Source organism: Ochotona curzoniae, unplaced genomic scaffold (genome assembly GCF_017591425.1).
Source record: "Ochotona curzoniae isolate NIBS_2020 unplaced genomic scaffold, NIBS_Ocur_1.0 contig_520, whole genome shotgun sequence".
NCBI classification, from domain to species: domain Eukaryota; kingdom Metazoa; phylum Chordata; class Mammalia; order Lagomorpha; family Ochotonidae; genus Ochotona; species Ochotona curzoniae.
The window spans coordinates 199,703-225,327 of record NW_024466457.1 but is presented as its reverse complement, the minus strand read 5'-3'; the positions used below and the strand labels follow the sequence as shown (position 1 = coordinate 225,327).

The 25,625-nt window shown below is 53.2% G+C and overlaps 1 protein-coding gene across 1 annotated transcript; it reads left to right on the top strand.

Moving 5' to 3' along the window:
• The first annotated feature begins 1,989 nt into the window (after nt 1-1,989).
• On the top strand, nt 1,990-15,462 carry MEOX1 (mesenchyme homeobox 1). Its single transcript, XM_040989279.1, has 3 exons — nt 1,990-2,489; nt 14,032-14,204; nt 15,296-15,462. Exons 1-3 carry the CDS (start codon nt 2,012-2,014, stop codon nt 15,416-15,418), a joined length of 774 nt encoding a protein of 257 aa, XP_040845213.1. The 5' UTR covers nt 1,990-2,011; the 3' UTR covers nt 15,419-15,462.
• Nucleotides 15,463-25,625: the final 10,163 nt, after the last annotated feature.

The following is a 25,625-nucleotide window of genomic DNA, read 5'->3' as shown; positions in this document are numbered from 1 at the left end:
GGGCCAGATGCGGAGGCCGGGACAGGCATCGGGTTACAGTTTGCTGGCCGGGACCCCGAGAGGCTTTCCCGGGGAAGCTGAGGGGCCAGCTCTTCCTCCCCGCAGCAGCGGGTGATTCTTTCCAGAACCCGCAGGAGCTGGGCCAGCCTCCGCCAGGGACCTCCTAGAGCCTCTGCATGGCCTTGCCCTGCCTGTGCAACAGCAGAGGTGGAGGCCACCTGTGGTGCAAAGGGCAGGGGTGCACTCCTGGATCGACACCCCCAAGAGCACCCCAGAGGGGGCGGAACTTCCCTCAGGGACCCCACGCTCGGTGCGCAGGCAGGTTCCAGGTGCCTGTGGGGACTGAGAGAACGCAGCAGGTGGGTGGGGTTGGGGGCAGGGAGCAGGTGGACACAATGTCTGGCGGGAACATTAAGGACCTTATTTCAAAATTTTGCCTTTGTGTCGGGCCCTGTGCTTGCGAGTACACACAAGAACCTGGCCTGGGATCACCTCAGACAAAGTTTCTTTAGGGAGCTCCCCAGTCGAACTGCCGAACTGAAAACCCTAACCACGAAAAGACAGAGGACAGAACAAATCAATCAACTACCTCAGCCACATGTTGGCAGTGAAAAACAGGGCAAACGGAGACTCTAAGATGGACTATGTCAATCAGAGGATTCTTCAGCGACCTCATCGTACTTGGAATGGCGAGACTGGCAGAGATTCATAACTGTTGAACTATCAAAACCACTTGAGCAAGACCCTTGGAGCATGCCCCATGTCTGGGACCTGGGGTGGGTGGGAGACTGGGTGGGGCTTCTCCCTTCATCTCCCCCTTACCCCAGATATAGGGGAAAAAATGTGGAAATAATAGTCTTACCCACTTTCCTGTAGCCCTTGAACCTTTGTGCCCTAATTAACTACATAAAGATTGTTTAAAAAAAAAAGTTTTGCCTTTGCCCTGGAGACAAATGACAGGGGACCCCCTTTACTACACCCCCAGAGGGGAGCGCGGCTCCTTGGCAGAAGGCAGGAGGTTGTGAGCAGAAGGTGAAGCGGGTTGAGTGACTGTTCCTGCAGCAGGAGAGGCGTTTGCAGGACCTCGCCAATCGCTAACCCACGGACCCACAGCAGACCGCCAAGGCTCAACCACATTTCTTCTCATCCACTTCCCACTCCCGCCCGCAGCAGCAGAGGGACCCCCCCCCCCATCACCGCCCATCACCAGCCTTGTCTCTCGCACTCACTCCCTTCTCCACTCCCCGGAATTTGACATTTGATGAATTCTAGATCTGACTGAAGGCATTTTCTCAATCCAAGACTTGGGGAATTTTGTTAACAGGGCAATAAAAATAACTTTATGGTGTTACAGGAGGCACACTAAAACCCGTGTGTGTGTGTGTGTGTGTGTGTGTGTCCATACACACCACTGTGAGTGCTGCTACCTCTCCTAAAAAAAAAATACAGACAATGTTTCTTTAAAAGTCTCCATCTGCAAATCCCATTAGATGTGCATATAAGGTTTCTGGTGATTAATAGTTGCCTCCTCGCGTTTTGGTTGGAGGGGACGAGGTTAACCCCTCCCTCTCCTCTCTCACATTTCACTTCAGAAATTTGTCACTCTCTCCCCACCGCAGGATTTAAAAGTGTGGCTTGCAGCCCCGCACGGCAGCCCCCGGCAGGCATTCACTCGGGGCTGCGGGTCAAGCTGCTTGCTCATCAGCTGGGACAGTGGCCATGTGTAGTGTCCTTGGCGACCAACACACATGCACAGGACCCCATTAAGCAGGCTGCTGTGTCCAGAAGCCCTACGTGTGTGTACACACATTTTGGGGGAGCTGGCCACAGGTGTGTGTGTGTGTGTGTGTGTGTGTATGCTGAAAGACCTTGGACTTGGTTCCTGAGGTGATTTTTTTCTGTTGAGCATTTTAACCTCCAGCTTAGACTTGTGTTTGTATTTAAAAACACTTGAACATAAAGTGTAAACAATCCAGCCCGTGGAAGGACAGAGGCGGCGGGCGGCCAGCAGATGGATCCCGTGGCCAGCAGCTGCATGACCAGCGCTCACCCCCCAGCCTCGGTCTGGGGCTGCCTCCGGAACCCTCACTCCGAAGGCAGTGGGGCCTCGGGGCTGCCCCACTACACCCCGACCCCATTCTCCTTCCATCAGAAGCCAGACTTCCCAGCGACAGCAACAGCAGCAACAGCGGCGTACCCCGACTTCTCAACCTCCTGCCTGGCTGCCACCCCCCACAGCCTACCCCGGGAGGAGCGTGTCTTCCATGAGCAGCACCCTACCTTCCCACAATCCCCCGAATGGCACTTCCCTGTCACGGAGGCCCGGCGAAGGCTCAACCCAGGCCCCATTGGGGGCTCCAGGGAGCTGGGGGCCAGCAGTCCTGGGCTGGTGGATGCTGCAGGAAGCCCTGGTGAGGACTACGGGGTGCTCGGGAGCACTGCCAATGAGACAGAGAAGAAATCATCCACACGGAAAAAGGAGACTTCAGGTAGGTGGCTGATCACTCCTGTGCTGTGTGGCCTGGGGGAAGTTGTTCACCCTCTCTGAACCCAGGTGCCCCGATTATGAATTGTAAAGAGGACCAACCTAGCCAAATCCTGAAGACTCCGGGGTTTCTTCTACTCAAAGTTTCAGGATTCTTTGCTGTTGGTGGACTGAGGTTGTATCCCCGGCACTCTTTGGCTCCAGGAAAGATGTGCCTGTGAGAGAATAAAACTAGATCAGTGAGAAGACCCATGGGACAGAACTTAGGGGTGCAGACTGATAAGGGCTGGGGTGGGGCTCTCCCATGTCTGAGTTGCCTCTGGGTCAGTCTTCTCCCTACCATGCTCTGGGCACAGGGAAGTCCGCCAGGACTGAGGCCAAGACCCATCTCCCGGAGTCCAGAGGCAGAGGAGTAACCTGGGGCTGACCTGGGAGCGAGGAGAGTGAGTGAAGAGGTAAATTTAGGGCTGTTCTCCCATGAGCTGGCACACTGCAGGCCCAGGCCCATCTGAACATTTGGAGGTCTGGCAGCCCTGGGAAGTGCCTTCCTGGGGTACAGGCCTGAGGGGCATCAGTCATGCTGAGCCATGCGCTCCGGGCTTCTGCTACTCACCTCCCGTCAGATCCCCCGTCCGCCCCAGCGTCCTGTCTCCATGCACAGCCCGACTGTCCTTGCTGTGTGTAGAAACCTCTGGGGAAACTTCCCGTGGGGCTAGACAGAGGTGGGCCGAATAGGAGGGTGTCGGTCAGCCACTGAGAACCCTAGAAGTCTGTGGGTGCATCCTGAGCTTTCCAGGGAACCAAAATCCAAGGGCATGGGGAAGAGATGGAAAGGCCAGAACCAGATGGGCCCAGGCACAAGGCTTCCATCGTTTTCAATTTTAGCAAAAACCCAAATGTGTCCCACTGCGTTGTGGCCACTGGCCAATGGCACCATACCATGGAATGAATACCCAGGCCTACCACTGGCACCCCAAGGGACTTCCGGGCTGACCCCCTCACAGATTCCTCCCACGCTTGGTCCTGGAACTGGGGGACTTCACAGCAGGGAGGGCCTCTGGACTGTCCCTTGGGGTTCCTACAGGAGCAGTAGCAGCAGGGAAATCTGTATACCTCGTTGCTTCCTTCTACTTTTGGAATTGAACTAGAGGGGAAGAAGGAGGCAGGAACATGAGTTTTGCAAGAGTCTACAGAAACGGGAAAGCAATGAGTAAAGGTCACCACCAACTCCAGGAACCTCAAATTCCACATCAAAGAGAAAAACTCGGGAAGATTCGCCCCTCTCCACCTCCATCAATCCTAATTCCTCTGGTGGAATCCTCTCTCTGAAAGTTTGAGATTTTGTCCTTCATGAATTTTTATGGTATTGACTTTGATTTTTAAAAAACAATGCATTGAAATCACATGGATCATGATTTCCGAGGTTTCGGTACCCGTTACATTTTTATGCCCAATACAAGTGCCTGCCCTGGTTCAAGTCAAGCCAGCTCTGGAAGGTTAACCAGCAGAGATCAGAACCATGTTTTTGGGGTGCTGCACAGGTAGACAGATAGCTTGTGGGGCCAGCACAGTAATCTTTGCATAACTTTGGGAAAGTTCCTGACTCCTCACAGCCTCAGCTTTCCCAGCTGTGAAATGGGATGTAACGGTAGTATCCTCCGCATGGGGTCACTGTGAGGGTTCAGTCAGTGGCAGCTGCCCATGGCACTGTGCCCACATTTCCTTTGGCCACGTTCAAAATGTAGGGTCCAGCATGTATGCCTGGATTGATGGGGACCTTGCAATGGAGCATTCTAAATCCGCTGTGAGAATCCGGGGTGGAAGTCATGGGAGATTCCAGTTGCTGGCAGTTTGGGGCTCAGAGCACAGGGATTTGGTGGGGAGATTTTGGGGTGAGTGGTGCTTCAGCGTTGCTTTCCATTCTGGGTGACTCCTGAGGCATCCGTGACAAGGTCTGTGATGAGAGATGCACTCTGCACTCCCCTTCTTTTCCTGTCATTCCCACATCCTTCCCTTCATCTCCCTACCCCCAAAGCTGGCTCCCAATGGGTCCAGAGAGCAGGATTCCATGCCCTCTCCCACCCCAGAGCTGACTGGGGAGACCCCATGAGGTGTTATCTTACCCTCACCACTCCCTGACCCCAGTCAAGTGGGTGTTAAAGACCCCTGCTGACAGGGACAGCTGCGAGGCCACCGTTGTTTTTCCTCTGGCTGTCATTGTTGCTACTGTGGTCATCTGTAATTGATGGGAAGAAGGGATTTCACAACAATTTCCCCATGGGTTCAAGGGAAGGTTGCATACGATCAGCCCAGCCACAGGTGGATGGGCTCAGCTGCCTAGGAGTGCCACAGGCTGGCTGTCTCGCTGTCCTCTCGCCTCATGTCCTCGGCGGCGGACCTAACTTCTTGTTGCCTGCCTGTGTCCCACCTGCCTTAAGCTTGGCCAGATACCAATGCTTCCCACCTCAGAGCCCCTGCTGTCCCTCCTGCTCTCCTGAAAGTGCTGCAAGTCTCTGCCTGCCCCTACCCACCGATATGAACTGTTAGCTTCGCCTGGGATTTAAAACCCCACCAAATGGTCCCTTCCCAGACCCTTTCTGCCAGATCTGCAGACCACCCCCCCACACACACACACACTTTCCACTCACCCCATGCACCTGTGTAAGTCCTCAGCACCTCTGGCTTCTCGCTTACCCCTAGCAACCCGACTTTTCTCAGCCTCCGGTTTGCCTAAAACACCCTGCCCTTCCCCCATCCTCAGCCTGTGGAAGTTCTCCTTATTTTAGCGACTATCTCTAAGCCACTGTTTCCAAGAATATCTTCTTTCTTTTCTTAATTGACTAAACTTGTACATTACATCCTCTCCATAAAAGCTACCATCACAAAGTTTATAGCACCTTCTAGAACCCGTACTGATTTTCTGACCGCAGTTTGTAACTCCATAAAGGAACTCTCCAGAGATTTCTTGCCATGAAATGTCTTCTACTTAAAATCCCCTTCTTTTCTTACGGTGGTTAAAAAACACACAACATAAAACTTAACATCTGGGGGCAAGCATTTGATGTAGCAGTTAAGCACTTGGGTTGCCTGCATCCCATATTGTGGAGTGCCTGGCCTGGAGTCTTGGCTCTGCTCCCAGTTCCAACGGCCTGCTAATTCATACCCAAGAAGGTAGCAAGTGATGGCTCAAGTAGCTGGGGCCTTACCTCCCAGATAGGAGACCTGGAAGGTTCCAGACTCCTGGCTTTGGCCTGCAAGTAACATGGCTATTGTAGGCACATGAGGAATGAATCAGCAAATGGAAGATCTCTCTCTGCCTTTCAAATAAATCATCCATGTTGTAGCGTGTGACAGGGCTTCCTTTCTATGAGGCCTGGATAGAATTCCACTGTCTCTATATATTGCATTTTCTTTAGCCATTTATCTGCCTGTGGGCAATGCACACAGACCTTTAGGTATTTTTGTTTGTTTGTTTATTTTTATTGGAAAATCAGATTTACAGAAAGAAGGAGAGACAGAGAAAAAGATCTTCCATCCACTGATTCACTCCCAAGCACCGCAATGGACGGAGCCAAGATGAACCAAAGCAGAGAGCTGGATGGGAAGTAAAGCAGCCGGGACATGAACTGGCGCCCATATGGGATCCTGGCACATGCAAGGCGAGGACTTTTAGCCACTAGGCTGCCTTGCCAGGCCTGATGTGTAGGCATTTCTTTGAGACCATGTTTTTGGTTTCTTGGTTAGATGCCCCATAGTAGAGCTGCTGTAATTCCTAATAATTTCATTTGATTTTTTGAGGAACCTTCACACTCTGCGCCATGGTCGCTACACCATTTTATGCTCTCGTTCTCCATCTGCCCTTTTATTCACATCTTCCTTTTATTGTTATTACTATTATTTTGGTGGCAGTCATCCTGATGGTTGTGAGGTAAATATTTCATTTGGTTTTAGTTTTTCTTTTTCTGAAAATTAATCACATTGTGTATCTTTCCATACACTTGTTGATCTTTGGCGAAATGCCTGTTCACATCCCTTGCCCATTAAAAAAACCCGATTAATTATTTATTTGAAAGAATGATAAACGGGGCCCAGCACGATGGCTGAGTGGCTAAGTCCTTGCCTTGCACAAGCAGGGCTTCCATATGGTGCTGGTTCTTGTTCCAGCTGTTCTATTTCCCATCCAGCTTCCTACTTGTGGCCTGGGAAAGCAGTAGAGGATGGCTCAAAGCTTTGGGACCCTGCACCCGCGTGGGAGACCTGGAAGAATCTCCTGGCTCCTGGCTTTGGATCGGTTCAGCTCTGACCGTTGCAGCCTCTTGGGAAATTAATTCTTAAACGGAAGATCTTCCTCTCTGTCTCTCCTTCTCTCTGTAAATCTGCCTTTGCAATAAAAATAAATAAATCTTAAAAAAAAAAAAAAAGAGGGAGAGAGGGATGGGGAGAGATGGAGACGGAGTGATTTTGCATTCACTGGTTCACTCCCCAGATGACTGCAACAGCCCAGTCTGGACCAGGACAAAACCTGAAGCCAGGAACTCCAAACTGGTTCCTATTTGGGTGGTGGTATCCAAAGGGTCATCATTTGCTGCCCTCTCAAGAGCTAAGTGTTAGGAAGCAGCTGGATCAGAAGTGGGGCAGCTGAGACTCAAATGGGCACTTCAACATGAGGTGCCAGAATTAGCTTAGCCCACTGCACCACAAAGCAGGCATCAAGCTAAGTTTATTCTTAAGTACTGCTTTCTTTTTGGAGGCTTCTGTAAGTGGAATTGCTCTCTAAATTTCCTTGCAGGTGGCTCCTTGGCGGTATTTAGAAAGGCAAATGATCTTGGTGTGTTATTTTGTATGCTGCAACTTTGCTGAATCCATTGATGAGTCTACTTTTCTGCATGTGGAATTTTTAGTGATTTCTACAAATAAGATTGTGTCATTGGCCAGAGATAATTTTGCTTCTTCCTTTCATACTTGGATGCCTTTTGTTTTGTTCTCTTGCCTGACTAATGTGGCTAATCTTTCCAGAACACTCTAAAATAGATGTAGCAAGAGTTGGCATCCTTGCCTTGTTCCTTATATTAGAAGAAAAGCTTTCCATTCTCCACCATTGAGGACCAGATGTGGTGGGCTGTTCACGCAGAGCTTTTGTTACATTGGGGCACTCTTTGCTGGGTGTGCAGGAATCCTTGCTTGCTTCTCTCTATACACAAAGAGTGTGCCTTGCTCCCTTAAGAGTCAGCCACAGCTGGCCTGGTATCCTGAGTTACTGGTGCATTCTGCCGCCTCACCCCGTTTAGGCTAAAGTGTCTGGAGGGCCGGAACAGTTTCCCTGGCACCTAGTGAAACATTCACAACCAGGAGGAGCATGATGGATGGCCAGGAGCTGAAGCCACAGCCTGGCATGCGTTCATCCATTCGTTCATGTGCTCACCCTGTCGCCTGGAGTTGCTCCACTGCTGGACTGGAGGTTTTCCACCCTGTGTCCTGCACCTCTCTGAAGTCCATCAGGACTTTTATCGCCTTGAGTAGGAGAAAGGCTTTCAAGAGAGCCAGACTTCAATCATAAAGCCAGCCCTGGGGTCAGAGTGAGTGCTGGGGTCAGAAGATGCATAAACACCCTCCCTCGGAGGGCTGGGCCAACTGCAGGAGCCCTCCATGGGGAGCCAGGCTCAGATGATGCAATGCTCTCCTCCCCCACAGCCTGCTGCAGGCTGCATCCCAGCCCAGCTGGGCAGAGTGACCCAAGCGCTGGCAGAACCTCTGCCATGACCCACCTGAGCCCGTGGCATCGCCAGGCCAGGGCCGCTGCAGTCCTGGGCAGGGTAGGTTTTGAGACTAGTCTCTCTGGTACCTTGAGCTCCTCTTGACTCAACCCCACCCCCACCCCCCATGAGGAAGGATCCTAAAGACTCAGCATGGCCAGTATTGGGGAAGACACTTGGCAGAGCTTCTGGGATGTCCCCTGCTTCCTGGCTTGAGCCTCTTTGCCCCTCCTCCTGTTTTGGGAGAGCCTGAATCCCAGGGCAGGACCTAAGGCCACAGCCTCTGCTGTGAGCTCAGAGACATCCCACCCTGCTCAGGCCCCTAACCAGATACAGTCAGAAAGTCAAGTCCTGCTATGGCAGCTGGACCCTGCCCAGTGGAAAGTCAAAGGGCCCATGGGCCACAAGATCAGCCAGGGATCACCCCGGCTCTGCCCACTGCCATGCCATGCCAGGCGCTCAGGGATCCCGCCCTGCTCACCTGTCACCCTGGCTGCAGTAGATAAGGGGAATCTGGGCCCAAGAGCACTCCAAGTCAGAGGCTAAGAAGCCTTTTGTTCCTGGCAGGCAGAACTCACAGCCCTGCAGAGGAGGGGCAGCCACCGGTCCCAATCCCTCCCTCCTCACTGACCTCCTTCCCAGCCAGCTTGGCTCCCACCCCTGGCCAGGAGCCACCACCAGCCTTCAAGTGGTCTTTCCCTGTCTCCCGAACATGATGCAAAGTAGAGGGTCTGCATAAATGAGTATTAGGTGTGGGTCCCAAAGCCCACACTTCCGCTGTGACAGCCGAGGGTGACATCTGGAACTCATGAACATAAAGCCCAGGGCTGCCTGTGTCTTCCCAGACCCTTCCAAAGGCTCCTGCTCCCACCCCTCTGACTACAGCCTCCCTTCCCCTGCCTCGGATGGCTCATCTCCCACTTACCCACCTTCCTTGTCTTGGGACTCTTGAGACTCTAAGTAAAAACCGCTTGGACCCCAGGCATCCCCATTCTGCAACAACTTATGTGTCTCCTGGAAAACATAGCCTGCCTTCCCCAACCCCCCACAGCTAGCTTCTTAAAGAACCAGAGAGACATTTGCAGGAGAGGGAATGGGCTGGACAGGCTGAGGGAACATGCTCAGGAGTCCAGGGAGAGGGGCTGAGTGGCCCTGGGCTGGCTCCCTGGAGTAGGCAGAGCCTCCATACCCCAAATCCTTCAGGGCAGTGTGACATGTGCCCCTATATCCTGGTCCAGTTCTGAGAGGGTGCCTTGGGCAAACCACCTTAAGGTCTCCTGGGTCTTGATTTTCTCATTTGTCCAATTGGGCTAATGTGTTCCTTGTTTCATTAAATGATTAAGAGCAAACCACAGAAAGTAGCCTTGATGTGTGGAAGCAGCTTCCTGTCCAGGGAATCTGTATTCTAAGTCCAATCCCATCACTGGCTTGCTGTATGTCCTTAATGGAGTCCCTTACATTCCCTACAAGGTGGCTGCTCCCAGGTTTGGGGCTGGGAATCCAGGAAGATCACTGTCCGACTGTCCTCGTGGGCAGTGACCCACACGGTGGTGCAGGAGAGACAGGGCACCTGGGCCCAGTTGTCTGGGTCAGTCTGCAGCCCCCGGGGGCTCTGAAAAAGCTGTCTGCTCACGTTGGAAGGCCCGCCCAGCATGAGCTACTCTTAAACCCTCCGCCTGGGATGCTGTCAGGGCTCACAGTGGAAACCGCAGTTACACACACATCCTGTTTGCATTTCTCTGGGCATGGTCAATGACTCCCTCGTGGCCCTGCCTGATCCTGGGGTTGTGCAGGAGCTGGGGGGCAGGGAGGAGGGTAGCTCCTCCAGCTGAGCACTTACATCCTGCTTCCAAGTCCTCCCGGAAACGGCCTCAGCGGTCCCGGAGAGAGAAGCAGAGCAGGAGCCCTAAAGCGGATGGTCAATCAGGTCACTTCTGGTCACTGTCCATGGGAGGCGAAGCTATTAATAGGGGCTGCTGGCGGCCACAGAGCCACCAAGAGCTACAGAAAAGTAGTGGAGTTAGGGAAGATAGCTAACCAGCCACATCTTTGGCCTGAGGACGTGGGAAGGATAGGGGTATGGCAGGAGGGGGCATGCTTTGGAATGGGGTACACAGCCAGCCCTCAGTTTTGCCTGCCCAAACAGGCTGGGGGGAAGGGAAGGCTCAGAGTTCAAGACCAGGCATTCTCAACAGAAAGGGGATTGAGGGAGAGCATTTATGCTTTGGGAACCAATTTCCTAGGGGTAAGAGAATTGAAACCAACCCTGTCCTTCTGCACTTAGGGAAATGAAGGTCCAGAGGGGGGAGGGAAGCAGCCCAAGGTCTGGGTCACTTCCATGCGTGATATGCATTTGAAGGTCGCACTTGTACTGGCTGACCCAACATACCCTGCCAGAAATGGCAAAAATTGCTGGCTGTTTTTTCCTGGAGCTTCTTTTCCATGTGGGTGCCAAGGGTGCGGTTTCTCTGGCATTGTTGACCAAGGAGAACCTTAGCTGCCATTGCCACAGCCCACACTTCTTGTCCTTCAAGCAGTGAGCAATGCTGATCCCATTCTGCAAGCTGCTGATGAACAAGGGTCTTGCCCACCGCTAGTAGATGTTGCTCCCCAACCCCTGTCTCCCACAGTCTATGAGTCGCTGGGCTCCTCTGTTCTTAGGTCAGGCTGCTTCTTGCCACCTCTGCCTCTGGAAACAGACACTGAGACTCCAGAGCCTGCACCGGGCAATGGGTGACAGGCCAAGAAAGGGGAGCAGGGGGCCTGGCTCGGCTAGCAGGGGTCAGCTGCTCATTCGGCCTATGCAAGAGCAGCTCCAAGGAGGCCCTTGCCCTCTCCCTCTTTTCTAAGGAGGATTGTGTGCCGGACGGGGAGGGGCTCGGGATATACAGGGCACATGGCACAGGGAGGCAGGCCCCCATGGAAGGAGAAGTTGGGGGTGTCAGGCAGAGGACCCCAGGAGCCCTAGTGATGGAGTCAGGAGAATGGAGGACCAGAGCCAACTCCAGGCAAGCCAGCAGAGAGACACAGCATCTGACACGGAGCTCAGGAGCCTCTGCTCCAGATGGGTATATCCGGGCTCGAGATCCGGGTTCATTTCCAGGCATCTCTGAAGCTGCCTTCTTTGCACCTCACACTGCATCCAATAGATGCCCAGTTCTGACCTCTGCTAAGGGCCTGATGCCACAGGGAGCAGGCTCCCTGGAAGGGGAGCTAGCAGTCCAACTGTCCTCACAAACGAGCATAGCAGGGCAGGAGGGCACAGTGACAGAAGCCCTAATGGGGTGCCCTGGGGGCTGAGATGGAGAGCTAGGGAAAGCCAGCCAGAGCCCCCCCAGATCTCAGCGGGCAGCTCAGGAGACCACAAACAGGACAACTATGTGCTACTACCCAGTTCTGCTAGGTCTTAAAGATGGTGTCTGAGCACACATTAACTCTTCACCGGGCCCGAGAGGATGACGTCCCTAGCATCCCTCGCATGGAAACCCAGGCCTCCAGGGAAGACAGGCCTGGGACACAGCGAGGCAGGCCCCACCCCGACCACATCAGGCATGAAGGCCGCTGCCCACGCTTCCTGGCCTTGCTTGCTCTCCAGCTCACAGGCCAGGACGTGCTTCGGGAAGGTCGTCCATCCGCTGCGTGACCCACACTCCCGGGCCCGCAGCCAGGAGGGGCCGAGGCACCGGCAGCAGCCAAGGCCGGAGAACTCCTCAGGGACCCCAGCCCCGGGCTGCTTGTCCTTCCCCTCCGGTTCACGCTCCCGCTTCCGGAAGGGTCTGGGCCTGGCTTCTCCCAGCCGGCTCGGAGCCAGAGGCCGCCGGGCAGGCAGCCCGCGCGCCGGGAAACTGGCCCCCCACCACCCGCCCGGTTCCTTACTCCCCAATCCCGGAGTACGTCTCTGCGCCAGGGCGTCGCGCCCTCCACCCCAACTTCCCCGGCCGGCCCCTCGGCTGGTTCAGATTTCCCTGGCCGTCGCGGAGCGCCCCCTCCCCTCCAGCTCCAGTTCCAGTCGCTGGGTGCAGACTTGCCTTGCAGGATGGGCTGGCGGGCGGGATGGGCTCCTCCGGGCACCACCCGCACGGCCACGCCGCCCACCCGGGATTTCTCTCAAGCTTCCGTGCAGCGAGCGTGTCGGAAGGCCAAGACCCCGAAATGCAGAGGGGTTGAATGGAAATCAGAGGGAGCGCTGAGCGGTCGGCAAGTTCACCCTGGGTGGCCAGGTTGCTGTGGGATTTCTGCCGCCCTCCTCCACAGTGCGGTCTGGCTGCTTCACGGAAGGCGCGGGGGAGGGGGGAGGCCTTAACCACTTTCGTCTGAGTCCCTCCAGCAGTTGTCCAGGTCAACATAGACCCCGTCTCTTAAAACACAAGTCCCTAGGCTCCAGCAAGGTGCAGGTAGGGCACAGCTTTCTAAAGCACCTGCCTGCGCCCTGGGCTCATGAGCTATGACACCTGCACCGGTGGGGTTCACAGCTCTGGTTGTCTTCACACTACAAAATGCATATTGTCAGCTTGCTGTGCAGGTGAGCGGGTCTCCTGTGTGCCCATGGCTGGCCACTGCCATTGCAGAGGGGGGAGGCACCTCTTACCCATGGCACCTTTCAGCTGCATAGCACTTTCAGATTTCTGAGTCCACCCTGTTTTAGTGTGTGGGTCAGCCTGCCCAGGTTTGATTCCTGCCATTCATGATGAACCAGGGGCAACTCACATAGGGTCTTAGCTTTCCCCTTTCCAAAATAGGAGTAATCCTAGAATCACTGGTTGGGTTATTGTGAGGATTAAGTGGCTAAGGGGTGTGGGCCAGCACTGTGGTACAACCAGTTAAATTTCCTTACGGTATCCCATGAGAGAGAGGGTTGAATTTCCAGCTGCTCTACTTCTATGACCCTGCTAATGTGGCTGGGAAAGCAGCTAAAGATGGCCCAGGTACCTGGGCTCCTGTGCCCACGTGGGAGACCTGGGAAGAAGCTCCTGGCTTCTAAGCCCAGCCCTAGCAGTTGTGACCATTTGAAAAGTGAACCAGTGGGTGGAAGACACCTCTCTCTCTCTCACTTTCCCTCTCTTAATTTTGCCTTTCAAATAAATAAAACACATCTTTAAAAAGAAAAGAAAATGAAAAAGGGGGAGAAAGCAAACCAGGCACAGGTGCGTGCCCCTGGTAGCAGTAATGACTGAGCCCTGCTGTGGCTAATGGAGAGCTTTTTTCTGGGGGTCCACATGGCTTTCTGGATTGGCCTTAGAGCAAATTGGGGCAGGCTCTGAGAGTCTACACGTCTAACCAGTCCCCATGTAATTTGGATGCTGCCAGCAGAAAGTACCCTTTGAGTTACAAGATTACAGAATAGTAGTTTGTAAACTTGAACATGAACTAGAATCATTGCAGGTGTGTGAAAGGATCTGGTTAAAACAGGTTGTTGATCCAGCAGTCTTACCTGACTACATTTCTTGCCTGCCTTTCTTACAAGTTCTCAGGTGAGGCTGCTGCTGCGGGGCTGGGAGCGCCACCTGGAGAGTTTGTCACAGAGATCATTGAAGAGCCAAGAGCTGCTTCCTGGGCCCTGAGAATTAGGAAAAAAAAAAATCAAGAAGGGGGATACCCTGAGGTGGGGACCCCCAAGGGTTCCCCATGGCCACTGGGGGCCAAACACCAAAGGCAGGGAAAAGGATAGAGAGCATCTCCGTCAGCATGCCTTAGAGATGAGACACTGGGAGAGCTGCAGGCTCAGGACAAAGCTTGGGAGACCAGGGCCCTCCAAGGCTCATGTCTTCCTGTTTGGTGTCCTCTCTTCCCCAGACAACCAGGAGAACCGCGGGAAGTCGGATGGCAGCAGCAAGGCTCGCAAGGAGAGGACGGCCTTCACCAAGGAGCAGCTGCGGGAGCTGGAGGCGGAGTTTGCACATCACAACTACCTGACCCGGCTGCGGAGATACGAAATCGCGGTGAACCTGGACCTCTCCGAACGCCAGGTGCAGCCTGCACAGCCCCTCTACTTGTCTCATCCTCTCCACTCCCTCCTCTCCCACCCCCACCATGGACCTTCTCCACTGTCTTCTTCCTCTGCCCAGTCAGCTCTGGCTTTACCTGAGCATCATGTGAAGAGACTTGAATCTTGCTCCTGGCTGGGCTGGGTCCCTGGGCACTGTTTCCAGCAGTCAGGGAGGCAGCCCAGGCATCCTCAGTTGTACATACAGGGGTGAAATCTCAACTCTGGTTATTCCCCCAGATTGGAGCTCAAGTTCAGGAACAGCCAGTCTCATGATCACGATGAATGGGTCTGGGAGTCTGCATTTCGATTACACGTCGTGGGTGATGTAGCTGGTTCCTGGGCATGTGCTGAGAAAAGCTTTTCCTCAGTGCCTCCCACGTCACACACACCCAGGCTCTGATGTGAAGTAATAACAATAATAATGATAATAAACAATAATAGCAGTGTTCATTTGACACAGCACTCTACGAGAGTGCTGGGATTGGGATCAGAAGCTATTGGTTCAAATCTTGCCGCTACCACCTCCAAGCCCTATGACCTCTAGGGCTCCACGTAGATCACGGGATCGTACCATGGCCTACAGGTGACGCTGATGCACAGATGAAAGCACGCTGCCCGAGCTAGCTGAATTGCACAGTTCCCGATACCCGTGTTCTCAGCCTGCGGCTCCCAGACCCTGGGGTGGTGGAGGCTGGAAGTAAGGGGTACCGGGCCAATGCAGAGAGAATTATTATTATTTCTTAAGATTTACTGATTTGAAAAGTTGCGTGACAGAGAGAAAGAGAGCTTTCGTCACTGGTTTATTTCCCAAATGCCCACATAACAACCAGAAGCAGCCTGGAACTCCTTCCTGGTCCCCTGCATGAATGGCCAGGGCCAAACCCCTGGGCAGATAGATGGCTGTGGCCTCCCTTTAAGGCTCAGGTCCTGGGGCGTTTGCGGGAGGTGAGAACAACAACAGGGGTTTCCCACCAGGGTCCCTGGAGCTGTGCCCTGGCTTGCATGGGGAGGCCATACGGGCAGGGTACCTCCAGCCCAGGAGTCACCGGGCACCTTTACTTTCTCCCTCAGGTCAAAGTGTGGTTCCAGAACCGACGGATGAAGTGGAAGCGTGTGAAGGGAGGTCAGCCCATTTCCCCTCATGGGCAGGACCCCGAGGACGGGGACTCCGCAGCCTCTCCAAGTTCAGAGTGAAGCTCTTCTGGGAGAAAAAAGGCTGAGAACTGAGCCCCTGCCCACAAAGCCTCAGTCCAACCCCACCTCCACCTTCTCCCTGTCCCTGCAGGATGGCCAATTGACTCAGATTCAGAGCTGTCTGCATTCTGGAAGCCTGAAGCTTCCCGGAGTGTCCTCCGAGGTGGGGAGGACCCTGCTCTCTGATAGTGGAGCCCTCCCAAGGGCCTGTGCTTCCCAGTGTAGATGGAATCATCTAGAGTCTGCTGGACCAGACATATCTGGAAACAGCTCCAAGGGCGCTGGTTCTCAGGGTCTCCTGATGGCCACCCACATCCCCTCCCGCACCAGCCAGGCCTCCTCCAGGTCTGGATGCCACCCGGCCTGCAGAAAGAGGAATCCCCAAACTAGCTGGCCACTCAGAGACACCAGGGTTCCAGAAAAAAGGAAACGGTGGCAACAAGCACCCTGGCCCAGCTCTCTTCCCCAGGCTTCACAGCTGAGGCTTTGGGGATCCTTAGTTATCCCCAAACTATAAGCAAAATCCATGGAAGGAGGTTAAGGACTGCAGCTCAGCATCTGCCGCCCAGAAATTTGTCCCTGCTCCAGATCCAGTACCTGCGAGTAAGCAAATGTTTGAACATTTGAAAAGACAGAGATATTGCATGCTGACCCCACGCAGGGCCGTCTGAGCTGGCTTCCCCAGGGCCTGAGCCAGGCCACACCCCAGCTTCACCACCAGTAAGGAGACGGAGTAGTAGGCCCTGCAGGTGGGGCAGCAACTTCTTTCTGCACTGAGACGTGCTCACTCGCCTTGTTGAGTTAAGGGCTGCAAGTGGCACTTTTGTCCTAGGGAAGGGGTGGCCAGTTGAGGGCTCAGGGACAGGGAGCCCTGGAATAGAAGGTTTGCAGCCTCGGGGGGCCTGTGCTCTCAAAGAAATTTGATTATAATCAGGGCAGGATCGTATCACACGCCAAATGCAGCCAGCCTCTTCTGTGTGTTCCCCAGAGGCCACTCTGCTGGGAGGTTCTTGTGTAGAAACTGCTCAGGCCCCAACTGGGCTCTCTGGGTGTGCCACTGAAGGTCTAATAGCCCCAGGACTGGTGCCTGCAGCCTTGGAAGGAGATGCCCCTGCCTGCCGTGGTGCTCCTTTGATTTTTTTTTCAGCCGCGGCTGCGGGGAGGAAGGTCACCAAGAGCTGGGATCCCTTGCATGAAGATTTCACCGGCCATGTATAAAAATAACTGCCCCTCCCCACCCTGAGAAGGACAAGAACGATGGAAAATGATCGCCAAACGAGATGGCTGGTTAGAGCGTGTGTGACTTTTTTTCCTAAAGCATACTTCATATATTTTCTTAAGATTACATCAATCTAGCTGTGCAAAAATAATTTGTAAGAAAGTTCTTGGAGAAATAAAATCGATTAAAAAAAATGCCAAGTTCCCAGGCCTTTTTGTTTGCAGAATTAAGAGCCATAGTTCTGTGGATAGTCTTTGGATTTTCATTTGATGTTTTCTGGAGGAAATTAGAATAAAGGACAAATAGCAATAATAATAATAATAAAAAAAAAAAGAAGGACAGGAGGATAAATGTTGCCAGTTCTAAGTCTTTCTTTTCAGTTGAAAGGCAGAGAGAGACAGATAGATGGACAGAAATACCTGTAACCGTCAGGGCTGAGCCAGGAGCCCAGTACTCAGTCGGGGTCTCCTAGGTGGGTGGGAGAGACCCAGTGACTTGAGCCAGTGTCTGCCTTATCCAAGGGCGTGTGTTAGCAAGAATCTGGGTGGAAAGCAGAGCTGAGTGGAACCAAGCTCTCTGAGACGGAAAGTTGACATCCCAAGCAGGGTCTCTCTGCTGCCCCAGAGGCTCACCTCCTCTATGTCTGTTTGATTAAAAGATGATTTGTCTAACCAAAATGTCAACAATGGACAAACTAGGAGTGACTAGGGAGAGGGGACGGGAGAAGCCAACAAAGAAGACATGTCCTTCATTTGGCATGGAGGCCTCCCGGATGAGGTGTGGACAGTGACCGGAAGTGACATCATCAGCACTGGGGGGATTAAACAGACACACCAAAGCAAGGTGCCAGAGAGAAGGGTGCTCAGAGAGCTATAATTTAGGACATACCTTCAGGCACTCCAGTCCTCTCTGCTACTGGACACTCCGGCCCTGTGACTTCCGGTGGACATCACTGGCTTTGACTAGCCTTGTCTGAGTGTCCCTTCTCAGGTTCCCTCCCTCAATACTCTGCCCTCACAGCTGGCGCCCAAGACTTCCCATTACTGATTACCGTCCCTACTCCTCACTCTGCTCCCAGACAATCCCTTCTACCTACTTTGTGGGTTTTTTTTTTTTTTTAAGATTTATTTATTTTTAATGGAAAGGCGGATATGCAGAGAGGAGGAGAGACAAAGAGGAAGATCTTTCTTCCGTTGGTTCACTTCCCAAGCGGCCACAATGGCTGAAGCTGAGCCAATCCAAAGCCAGGAGCCAGGAGCTAGGAGCTGTTCCAGGTCTCCCATGCATGTGCAGGGTCCCAAGGCTTTGGGCCGTCCTCAACTGCTTTCCCAGGCTGCAGGCAGGGAGCTGGATAGGAAGCAGGGCTGCCGGGATTAGAACTGGTGCCCATATGGGATCTCGGCAAGTGCAAGGCGAGTACCTTAACCACTACGCTATCGTGCAGGGCCCACCTTCTATCTACTTCTAAAACCATGACATCTACAGAACCCTGAAGCTACCATTTCAACCATTTTTGTCATTCTGTGGCATGAAGTACACCCACACACTGTCCCCATCAACCATCCCCACTGAAGACATTAACACCCCTTTCCTCCTCCGTCCACCTCCAGAGTTCACTCTGGTTGGTCACTGATCTGTGCGCTTGGTGTGGATCAGCTAGGTGAGTCCTCTTTACAATCCCAGGAGATGCTACCAGTATCCCAGATGAGGTCATCAAGGCTGAGGTTTAACCTTGAGCTGAGAGATGAAGTAGATTGGGCCCAATAGTCCCCTTCCTTCTTTGGGGAAAACAACCTCCTGGACTCTTGCCGTATGATGCACTTGTCAAGGGACATCATGCCACTGACATCAGGCTGTCCGTGTGATCTACGCTGGCCAACACACTGTGGGCAGAGGTAAAGCTGCATGCATTGAGTCATCATACGGTTCTCTCCTTCCTCTGTGTTTCCTGCTCAGGCTGAGACAGGGGTTCCCCTTTTAGCCTGGTTCTATAACAAGAAAGGTGTGGAATGGAGTCACAGTTGGCCCCAGACCCTCTCAATGTAAAGTAAGGGTTCAGAAGGGGGCTGCTGTTCTGCCCCTGGGAGCCAGGTCATTTATCACAGATATACAATCTCAGAAGGCTCCAGCAAGGAGCCAGGCATCCCAGTCTTGGGCCCTCACTTCCTACCCTTTCATCTGCGAGCTGGAGAGCTCACATGCTGTGGCCTCCTGCCCTTGGCAGTTTGGAGACTCCAGACCCCTTAAAGGTAGCCTATTAACAGGGGGCAGCCACATGGCCTCTACTGGGCTACTCCTCTGCTTGTTGGCAACACAATTCACCCATTCACATGTACAGGAAACCTGGAACTAAACTTGTTGCTTTTCAGGGCTAATCAGTTACCTGGTCCTGCTTATTTCACTTCCTGGTGAGATCTTATCCGCCCCCATGTACTTTGTCTTCTCACCACCATCACCATTGACATCATTCACTTCCATTAGGATCTCCAGGAACTCTCTCTGCCAGTCTCAGGCGACTCCTAGTTCATCCCCTAGTTCATCCCAAAGGGGGTCACCAAAAGTATCGATCCTTATCACCCCCAATGTAAAAACTATCTGAGGCAGATGTTTAAGGCAGTGGTTAAGTCTCTGCTTGGGATACCTTGCACTCCATATGAAAGTGCTTAGCTAAGTCCTGGTTCCTCTGTTTCCAATCTAGCTTCCTACCAATGGACACTCTGGGAAGAGCTCAAGTACTTTGTGTCCCATCACCCACTTGAGAAACTCAGATTGGATTCTAGACTCCTGGCTTCAGCGCTGACTGATGCAGGCATTTAGGAAGTGAACCAGCAGATGAGCAATTTTTCTGTGCGTATCTCTCTACCTTTCAAACATGGCCCACTCCTCTTTCCTTCTTTGGTGTTGATGCCTAATTGACCAGCTCTGGGTGCGCAGTAGCTGCGGCCAGCTGCTCTTCAAGCTGGTAAAAAAAAAAAAAAAAAAAAAAAAAAAAAAAACCCTCTGCGTTCTCTCAGTTCTCTCAAGGGCAAAGCTGTGTGGAGAGGCAGGCCACCCACTGGTGACTCCCCAGTGTGAGCCTGTGACTGTGCCCAGAGATGGTGACTTGGTAGGAATCCAAACACCTGAGAATTCCCAGAGAGCAACTTGGGTAATGAGTTTCTTCATCCTTGAGAGAGCATCAAGGACGAGCAGGTGCCTGGCTGCCCTTGCTGGGGAGATGGAGAGGTGAGAAAGAGATGAAATGGACAAAGAATCCATTTCCGAACAAGAGAGCCCAGAGGGGCTCAGAGCTGCAGGAATCTGCCCACCTGCTCAGACCAGCCCCACGTGGACGGATGCATTTCTGACAGCTCCAGGGACACAACTGGGACTCAATGTTTCCTGTCTGGGCTCCCAAGGTGTGGCAATAACTGGGTAAGCTCATTGAAGGTGACTTTTTCCCTGCCAATGAGTGGAAATGCTTTCCATTAACAGCCAAGTATTTTCCAGGCAGATGGAAGAACCATTCATCCCTTCTAATCACCAAAGACGCGTGGCCAGTCGTGGTCCCTTTGCTCACTGGTCACCTTTTCTCAGTTCCAGGTGTTGCAAGTCCTGAATACCTGTTTTTGAAATACTTTGGGAAATTACACCAATCTCTGCCCCCTCCAAGGCTTCCTTCATCTACAGTCACCATTGTCCTTTTCTATCATCCCACCTTGTGTAAATTCCAGAATGTGTAATTCTTCCATTGTTTGCTTCTTTGTTCGTTGGTGGTCTGTTTTTCAGGCTTGGAGGAAGAAGAGGGAGTGTGTGTTAGTTATTTAAAACAGTGTCAGAGTTCTAGTTCATACGATATGTTATTATAATATAATTACGCGCAGCTAATTCCTGCACCCTGGTTCTTTACCGTGAGCTGAAAACACCAAATGCAACGAGGTATCTTAGGAGTTTTATTCCAGCGGGGCAGAAACGGGGTGGAGGTGGTGGAGAGAAAAAAAGGAGGTGAAGAGGGAAGGGAGGCGTGAAGGAGAAGAGATAGAGAGCCGCACCTGGGGGCTTTTTGTCTGCAAGGTGTGGGGCGGGGGATTGGGAGGGATTGAGGGCAGGCCCCAGGGGATTGGCGACTGTAGGTGAATACCTAGGGATGATTGGTGAGTGAGCAGGGCTGGGGGAGGGGCTGGAAGATTGGGGGTGGGATTCTCAGGTGGAATGCCAGGCTACATCTGACTGGTGGACAGCTAGAACAGCGCGAGTTTCTTGAGCTGTGAGGAAGATGAAATGGCGCCTGGTCCAGGGTGGGATATTCAAATAACTCCTTACAGTGTGTTTCTCTGGTCACCTGATTTCTAGGTACCAGCAGGATGCCTGTTATCTAATAAATGCTCAATGCAGAGTTAATGGAGGGAGGGAAGAAGAAACAGAGGGAGAGATTGCAAAATTAGTAGTATCACTTGGTTTTCTCAGCTCAAAAGCGCCCATTGCTAGACCCATTGGCCATGTAGAAACCCTGGCTCTAATGGTCTTTCAGAGGCCACAGGGCTTGGCTGGCCACGCCTGTAAAGACAAGACACCATTCCTCTTTCTGCAGCCCAGCGCAATTCTCTGATTCTGTTCTTGGGATCAAGATCCTCAGTCAATCACTCCCACCCGAGTCCTGTCTGAAGTCTGCACGAAGCCTCCTCCCTCGGATCTGAGGTTGGTAAAGAGATAGCTTGCAGGGTCTGACCACTGACCATGGCGCAGCTCATAGGCACGCCTGATAAGAGGCTTGCGGGCCGCCCCCGCATGTCTCTGAGGGCGATGCTTAATAGCTTGAAGGTGACATCAGGGTTGGGAGTAATATCCGAACGAGCAGAAGAGACATGACCTAACTCGTCTCTTGCCGCAGGCCTGGCTGCGAGAGCCTCTCTTTATTAATTTCCTAACCGGAGCCACTGGCTCAGGACTGCAGCCCATCCCCAGAGCTGGGGCCCATGTCTGGGCTGAACTCCAGCTTTACTGGGAAGGGAGCATGCTCAGCCAGAGATGGCGAATCCCCATGAAGGGCGTCAACCTGCGTGTCTGTGCTCCTCTTGGCGGGAACCTGAAGTTGGCTTTTTCTGCCATCCAGCATACTCAGTAGGTATTGAGCAACCCAGCAGGATAAATCCTGCCTCTGAAAGACTCCTGCTGGTACTGCAGCCCCTGGGTGGCCGGCTCTGGTGAAGATGTGGGTTTCCCCAGGAGCTGTAAAATATAATTCTATCTGTGCTTTAAAGTGTGATTGAAAACCAGCTTCCCAGGGACACAAATCCTGCCAGAAGCATGCCGTGCACTTGGCCCAAGAACTGCAGCCTGGATCTGAACTGGCAGACCCTTTGCACCACCATGCCCCCAACACCCCCCCCCCCCCCCCCCCCGGTACTTTCTCCTTCCATATCCTCACCTCATCACTTCCCCTTCCCAGTCCACCACACAGGCTGCAGACCCTGAGGCTGGAAGCAGGGGAGAGGGAGCTAGCAGATTTGGGGTTCTGACACTGTCTCTGCAGGGTCCTGGTGCTGGGAGATAGTCAGTAGTTGAAACATATTCCTACAAAGCAGATGTGGCGCTTCACTCACAAGCTGCTGGCCGAGGTCAGACTCATCCTCTCACTTCTCTAAGCGTTCCTTGAGTGACAACTCTGTGATCTCTGTGCAGGGAGAGGAGTTAAAGTCGGCTTATCTCTGGGGCCCTGGGTAAGTCACACACACTGTGCAGGACAGTGCTTAGTTTCACAAGACTCTCTGCGAGACCCACCACCGCGCCCCCGCCACATGTGTATACACATATGCACTAGTCGAAGTTTCCTTCTGTAAGGAGACTACAACCCAGTGAGAGCAAAGCCGTGGAGCAAGAGGCCAGTGTTGTGGTGCAGTGGACTAAGCTGTTACCTGGGTTGCTGGCATCCTTTAGCTGAGTGTACCCTACGCTGGTAATTCAAGTGTGAAATCAACCCCCATCCCCACACACATCTGGAAGCAGTATTCACACCTTGACTTAGTGCCTGCGGAGGAGCAGCATCTTTGCAGATGGCCCTGGAAGGGACCCAGAGAGCGATGGCCTGGGGCCTGCCTGGCAACATCTTCTCAGTAAGTGTGCCAGGCGCACTGGCCAAGATCATCTCTCACCTGCCCTATCTTATTCTTTTTAAAAAATTTTTTCAATATTTATTTTTATTGGAAAGGCAGATCTACAGAAAGGAGAGACAGAAAGATCTTCTGCCCTTAGGTTCACTCCCTAAGTAGCCACATGACCAGGGCTAAGCTGATCCAAAGCCAGGAGCTGGGAGTTTTTTCCAGGTCTCCCATGCGGGTGCAGGGTCCCAAGGTTTTGGGCCATCCTCCACTGCTTTCCCAGGCCACAAGCAGGGAGTTAGAAGGGAAGTGGGGCAGCCGGATCACAAACCAGTACCCACATGAGATCCTGGGGCCTGCAAGGCAGAAGACTAGCCAATCTAGCCATCACACCAGGCCCTTGCCTGCTATTTCTACCTTCATATCTGACTCTTTCTCCCTTCCCAGCATGTCTAACCCATGGCAAGCAATTGGTACAGCATATCCCCACATTCCATATCGCAGTGCCTGGATTTGAATCCCAGTTCTGCTTTTCCCTCTGCTAACATGTGCCCCAGGGAGGCAGCAGGGGATGGCTCAGAGAATCAAGTTCCTGCCACCTGCATGGGAGAGCCTGAGTTCCTGGTGCCCAGTGTCAGCCTGACCCAGCTCTATGTGTTGCAAATATTTGGAGAGTGAACCAGCAGGTGGAAGAAGTCCATTTCTATTTCTCTCACCCTGATTTTCAAGTGAAAATTTAAAAAGAATGGAGCAGATGCCATAGTGTGATAGGCTAGACCTCTGCCTACAGCACCAGCATCCTCTATGGCAATTATTTGAGCCCCAGCTGCTCCACTTTCAGTTCAGCTCCCTGCTTGTGGCCTAGGAAAGCAGTAGAATGCTTGGACCTCTGCACTCATTTGGAAGACCCAGGGGGATATCCTGGCTCCTGGCTTTGGACCAGTTAAGTTCTGGCCATTGCAGCCAATTGGAGAATGAACCAGGGGATGGAAGATCTCTCTCCACTTCTCTTTGTAACTCTTTCAAAAAAAAAAAAAAAAAAAAAAGAGCGGCCAACCTGCAATTGATTCAGAGTGGGACGGTGAGGCACACATGCATGCCCCTGCCTCTCTGCCCCGCCCCCCGCCCCCCGCCCCCGCTGTGGCTTGGTGTCCTGCAGGTGCCCTGCACATGGGAATAAGTCCTGATCCGGGAGGGAAGGAAGTGCTCAGGACTGGGGTTTCTTCTGGGAGTGCCTGGGGAGCCCCAGCCCCTTAAAATGCTTTTTCTGCTCCACAACCTCCACCTTGGCAGGCCTGGGAGAAGCTGTCCCAGCGGCCCTGGGAGACTGGCAGTATGGGGCACTTGGGTGGCTAAGGTCTGTGAGGCCAAGTGACCCTCAGCCAGGCCCCTCAGCTAGGACCAAGAACAAATGACCCTTCCAGGGTTTGTGGCACAAGGAACAGCATCTTCACCCCCCAGAATCCCCGCTGTGTTCCCCAGCAGATCTCTGCGGTAGCAGACACTGGGGGGTGGGGGTGCAGAAACACAATGGCCCTCTTTGTCGGGAGAACCATGCCTGCTGCTGGGGGAGGAAATTGGCCTGCAATCCTGACAGCAGGCCCTGTCTGGGGTGTCCGTGAAATATGGGCCAGGGGTAGGGGGGCTCCTTCCTGAGACCACTTCACAAATGCCGGCCGCCCCACCCCAGCTTGGGGCCGAAAGGACATTGCCTGTTGGAGGGATGATAGATGACACGCAGCTTCCTGCCCTCCTCTGTGCCGGGCTCACAGAGCTTGCAGAAACCCCCGGCTGCTCCTTGTGGGGCAGGGGGACACCTGCGAGGGTGTGCACACCTGCTGGGTGCATGTGGGACTGTGTGTACATGCACATAGGGGTGCATGGTGGTGTGCCTTGGGGGTGTTTACGATGTTTGTGTGCCTGTATATCTGCTCCCCGCAGGACCACACAGTGTTGGGTCCCCTTCATTCAGGCCCCAACGAAACTTATTAGAGAATGGTAGTAGAAGGGAAGCACTGGTGGCTCTCGTAGCTCCCCATGTTCTGAGTCAGTTCTCCAAACAGCTTCCTCCTGAAGTGGAAGGAACACATTTCCCAGATCCCCAAAGCTTTTGCTCCAGCCCCAGGCCACGGAACCTCCAGTGGCCCTTGAACCATTTGTCTTCAAGAGAGGAAGCAGAAAGATGTTCCCACCCACCCACCTCCTCTGTGGCCAGCCAGGTCTCCACATCTGGGCTGCAGCTGGCCGCCAGGCTGCCCTCACAGATCTGCTCTGTCTGACTGACGAGAAGGCAGAGAGCTCAGCCCCTCATCAAGCCAGGAGTGGCCAAGGTTCCACTTGTGTCTTCACGGCTGAGGACCAAGGCCCAGAGCTGGGGCAGCCCAGCCTTTCAAAAGGTCTGTCGGGAAGAGTAACAGCTATCAGATGTAGAAACTCCCAGTGAGCTCCTCAGGGACATCCAGGGCTGGGGGACCAGTGTGCACCCACCGAACAGTTGCCAGGGGTCAGCTGGGACAAGCCTGGGAGTGGATACAACAAGAGCGAGAGGATGGACAACACTGGTCACATCAAAGCTGCTGAAGCTGTCGTTGTCTGTTTTCTAGTGCGACATGCCATGAGGCAGGTCATTTACAAAGACCGGAGGCTTGTTTGGCTTTCAATTCTGGAACGCAACATCTGCAGCTGGTGTGGCTCCTCACTGCATCGTGGTGGGGCCAGGTAGAGCAAGCACATGTCTCCGGTATTCAATGCTATAGGGGTGGGGCATGTTGGGGAGCGAGATAAGCAGGTAAAATGATGCAAAAGTGGAAGGGATTTACCCAAGAGCATACAGCAGTTTTGTGTTAAAAATGATGGGACTTGGCAGCTATTTTAAAGATTTATTTTTATTGGAAAGGCAGATTTACAGAGA

What these genes read in the sequence shown, in the direction of transcription:
- MEOX1 (XM_040989279.1), top strand. Translation starts at nt 2,012, where the DNA reads ATGGATCCCGTGGCCAGCAGCTGCATGACCAGCGCTCACCCCCCAGCC. An exon ending in ACGGAAAAAGGAGACTTCAG is followed by an intron (nt 2,490 to 14,031) that starts GTAGGTGGCTGA and finishes TCTCTTCCCCAG; the next exon opens with ACAACCAGGAGAACCGCGGG. An exon ending in TGGACCTCTCCGAACGCCAG is followed by an intron (nt 14,205 to 15,295) that starts GTGCAGCCTGCA and finishes TTTCTCCCTCAG; the next exon opens with GTCAAAGTGTGGTTCCAGAA.